The 4704-nt window shown below is 38.1% G+C and overlaps 1 protein-coding gene across 1 annotated transcript in view; it reads left to right on the top strand.

Annotated features, from left to right (window-relative positions):
• Nucleotides 1–4704, top strand: part of SWT1 (SWT1 RNA endoribonuclease homolog) — a 40492-nt gene that overhangs the window by 29392 nt on the left and 6396 nt on the right. Inside the window, exons 16-17 of the mRNA XM_015824731.1 lie at nucleotides 1231–1297; nucleotides 2678–2742. Of these exons, the coding sequence (XP_015680217.1) occupies nucleotides 1231–1297; nucleotides 2678–2742 (132 nt within the window). The remainder of the gene's footprint in view (nucleotides 1–1230; nucleotides 1298–2677; nucleotides 2743–4704) is intronic.

Here is a 4704-nt window from a genome sequence, read left to right on the forward strand (position 1 = left end):
AAACCAGTCAGGTGTGGCAGATCTCAGTTTCTTCTAAAGTGTTCATGGTATCCTTCAGCTATCTCAATAGTTCAGGCTCAGATATCTTGGTAGCCCGGGTGGGAGGGGGTGGAGAGGGGAACCGGGCCGCATGAGCTGCTGGCCAGCGTATGCTCACGCAGCTTGACTTGCACAAGGCCTACTGCTCGAGCAAGTGGAGCTGCGCACATGTGCGAAACGGTCTGTTGCTAATGCGGCCCGGTTCCAAATAAGCCACGGCCCGATAGTGGGCCATAGTACGGGGGTTGGGAACCCCTGATCTACTATATGTGTGGCTTTCTCCTTCCCTTGTCCTAATTTTGGGAGGTGGCATCTTGGAATTGTCTACTACTTTCTGCAATTGTTTACAACTCTTAGACATTTCTGAGGAGTTTCCATAATGCCAGTCCGGTTTCCTGGGCATCATCTCCCAACCCAGCCATTTTTGCAATCCAACCTGCCTTGCTTTAGCATCCTGATTTGCTTTCAAATGTGTTAGTTATGGGGTCTTCCTCCAACCTTAGGCAAAAGAAATTCCTGTATGTTTTTCTTTCTGGTTGGATTACAGTGGTAAACGTTACTTAAGACAGGTTTGCAGCTTTTAAGAAATTAGTTCTTAAAGAGCAATTCAGGACTGGTTGTTGTAACCAACTCCTGTCTCTCCATCAGCTATTTCCTAAATCCTTTTTTTTTTTATCCAAACAGCCAACTGCTTTTTAGCTTCCCTCGTTTCAGGATGGATCAGCCTCCTACAATAGAAATAGTGGTTACTAAACAAACTATCCAGTAGCCTGATCCAGGTTCAGTTTGTGGTTTGGTGTCCTCAAGTGGGACACAAACAATTAGAGTCATTGTGAAAACAAAATTGATTAGCCTTGTACTGGGAGACTGAGACCACTCTGGGCTGTGCTACTTAATTTGCCTGCACAAGTCTATTGGCCAATGGCAGATCACACAGTCTGACATATAATAAAAGTGATATATATTTTTTTCTTGTTCAACAGAAGCAGAGTAAGGGTATACAGTATGAATATTTCCAAAGTTACCTTTTCACCTGCTGATTAGTGTTCTGTAGGAACAGGACAGGTTTTAGAATCTAAACCGCATATTAAAATCTATCTAAAATTGTCAGGAAGGGGGATAGGCTATAACATTTTTAACATTCATGTTTTAAAAATCCTTTAATTGTCTATCTCTGTTTCTTTTTTCTAGAGTCTTAGTTCCAAATAGTAGCTTTCAAGATGTCTGGGCCTTGTATAGATTCTTAACTAATAATGAGGTGGGTTATTTAACTTTCAGGTATTTGGTATGTTTGTTGTTATCAAATTATCTATGATAGAAAAGACATAAATTTTGGCTAAAGATTTCAAAACAGTCTGGTACACATTTTTTAAAAAATGAGGTTTTTGTGTGTACTTTGAAAAGGTCTACAAAATTATTTAAATGCACTTCACTATATCTACATGTTATAAATTTATCTTACAGCAGCCTGTTGAATTGTAGTCTAATAAAAGTGCCATTTTGGTTATCAAGTCATAAATCGGTCAGGGTTGGTAACTCACTGGTTATACAAAGTACCCTCGAATTTGACAAGGCAAAATTATTATTTGCTTGGGGAGGGTTAAGCAGCAAAATAAGTACTTTTAATATGCAAAACTTTGGGCACCCATTTTGCTCTGAATGATTAAATTCCCCTCTAATGACTTCATAACATGAAAGGCTACACTCTCTGTGTTCAGATGAGGTCTTAAAAATGTTCTCCCCCCCCCCCCAATGTCCCTTGAGTACAAAAGAGTCGCTCTAGTTCAGACATGTCAAAAAACTCACAACGTCGCGTGATGTATCGGAGCTTTTTCCCCATTGCCGTCAATGGGGTGGGCGCGGTTTCGTCATGGTGTGTCCGGCAGATGGGCCAGCAGTTTGGCACCCCTGCTCTAGTTCAAACAGCAAAAACATATGGGGAGTGTGACATAGTAACTGATGGAATGCATGTTTTGCTTAGCACTGATTTACTAGCCAAAGCTGTAGGAGAAGAGCAGGCAGAGTTAAACATGTTATCAATATAGAGTCCTTGCATTGCCACAAACAATCCAAGTCAAGCATTCCTTGAATTCCCTCGACCCTTATCTAGTGCCAATTTAGTGCTGACTATTACTAGATTAGTTTCTTGTGTATAGGCTTGAATAAATCTTCTGTGTTGCAACTTAACATATGGCCCTGATCCTTCGCACCTGACAAAAGCTTACATCCCACAATCTTGATTAAGCCATTCTTTTTCCACTGCAAACAACATTTGCACATGCATTAAGATTATCAGAAAGGGGAAGAAGCTTCTTGAATGAGAAGCGAAATGTCTTCAAAGACAAAAAAAAAAAGTCCAGTTGCCTCATGACAAAGCACCTTTGGGGCAAAAAGGGGAAGCTTTCTCAAACTCTCAGGGTTCACTAAAGTTGTCTTCCATCAAAATCTTTTGCTGCAGACATTGCTCTCTACAATGTTAATCTGTGGGCCAATTCATAAGAGTTAATTTTAAAAAAAAATCTGAAGCTTTTATTCGCTTTTATTACGGCAACAAATAATTCCCGGTATATAACATTAGTATTTGATAATTAATGAATTTTCTTACATTAATGAGTTGGTGTTTTTTTTTAATTCATAGGTAAATAATAGTACAAAATTTACTGCTGAGGAACTCTATGACTGTATTTCCCAAGAATTATACAGGTAAGCTTTTTTTTTTAAAGAAACAAAAATAAAGTTATACCAAGTGTTTTTCATAACCTTCCCATGCAATAGTCTATGCAAAATCTGTTTTTTTAATCCTATGACTTAGAGGTCAGGTGGCATTTTAACAAAAATTTATAAGGCTATAATTAAATATGAATATCACATACTCCTGTGAGTACCTGTTGCTTGCTTGCTTGTTTGTTTGTTTGTTTGTTTATATAAATTTCCCAAGACTGTTTCGGAGAAGTAATCAGTTTGTGATGCTTATCAAATAATCTGATTCCTTTTCAGGTTCATGATGGTATATTGGCCAAATGAGCAAACAAATAGCTATTTTTTTTCTCTGCAGCTGCTTTGGAGCACTTCAAGTAGCCTTGGCATACGAATGTAATGGAGCCTGCTTCACAGTTGTTAAGCGAATGCCATGGGCAATAAGCAAACCCCTTGGGTGTTAAGTGAACATGGGTATTAAGCAAATGCCCTGGGTGTGAAGGGAACCAATGATTCATTATGAGTGCAGCTTTGCCAAAAAAAACCAAACAATGCTGGTTTTTAGCAAAACAGTTGTAAAATGCTATCAGGGGGGGGGGGCAGCAAATGGCCATAAATGTGGCCATGATGCTAAATGCCCAAAATTTGGTCACATGATAGTGAAGAGGGCCCAGCTATCCGAATGACAAATCCAGATTGTAATTCCCCTTTTTTGGATGGATCGTAAGTTTGAACGGTAGCTAAGCAACCAGTCATAGGGTGTGGACTACCTGTAAAAATTTTTAATATTAAATCATTAAGAGAAAAAAAAAGTATCAGTGTAGCTTGAAGAAAGTAAATATATTAGGGAGAATATTTTTCTTTCAAATTATTTGTTAAACTTCATCAGATCAAATATGACAATAAACAACCCATAATTAAAACATAGCAAAATAGGGAAACCTTCTAAAATATATATATAAATGGAGAATGAAAGCAAATCAGTACAGCATGTTTCAGACCATGAGGCTTTACATGACACTCTGTATTAGCAATTGTCAGATGGTACCCTTTTAAATTAAAATGCTCCTAAAAGTTATTGTTTCAATATTAGAAACCCCAAAGGTAAAAAGGATATGTGTATACTATGCATATGTCACTTTTTCGGGTTTCATGGTGTCTTGAGATCATTATATTAGGGAAGGCTGATTTTTTGCTAGTGCTTTTTTCTAAAGTGCCTCACAGAATTTCCTGTTATAGATAAAGCTGATGCATATCTTGGGCGGCCAAGGCAATTAATTAATTTCATCCTAAAATGTAATTATTTTCTTAATTATGTCTGAAATCAGCTTTGAGGATTCTGGGCAGAAATCAAGTACAGTCATATACTGTAATTCTTGAATGAATCTCTCCCTCCCATATTTTCATCAGACGTTTGGTTACAGCATACCGTAGATAATCATCTAGCTTAATTTGATGGCATATCTGCAGGGCTGAATCTTGATCCTTACTGAGATGAAGTTCAGGGGAAATAATTGTCTTGTCCAGGACAGAATTATTCAATAGCAACTTCCAGATTCTGGGATAATTTTAAATCTGTCATTGGTTTATAATTTTGTTCTAATAATCACTGGAATGTAGCAGAGACTGTCCCCTATGTGTCTTATAGTGATTTTTATATTGATCACATGAATGAATATGCTAAGGTAGTTTCATATATTAGGAAAACTGGAAGGTAGGTAGTATTTGTGAAATTGTCATTCACCTGATTTAAAGAGATTTGATACGAGTGGCCCTTTCCAGGGTGATTTGCGGAACCGGTGATGTACGATAGTCAGGCTGACTATCGGGCCTCGCATGCGGCTTAAGAAGACACGGACAACATCTTTCTTTGGTGAGGTGTGTAGAAGCAGGAGCGAAAAGACCCCTTGAGTTCTTACGCACCTACTTTTATTCGAGTATAGCAGGTATGGGAGTGGTTACATCAGG

The sequence above is a fragment of the Protobothrops mucrosquamatus genome, unplaced genomic scaffold, assembly GCF_001527695.2.
Source record: "Protobothrops mucrosquamatus isolate PMUCROS unplaced genomic scaffold, P.Mucros_1.0 scaffold2330, whole genome shotgun sequence".
In the NCBI taxonomy this organism is placed as follows: domain Eukaryota; kingdom Metazoa; phylum Chordata; class Lepidosauria; order Squamata; family Viperidae; genus Protobothrops; species Protobothrops mucrosquamatus.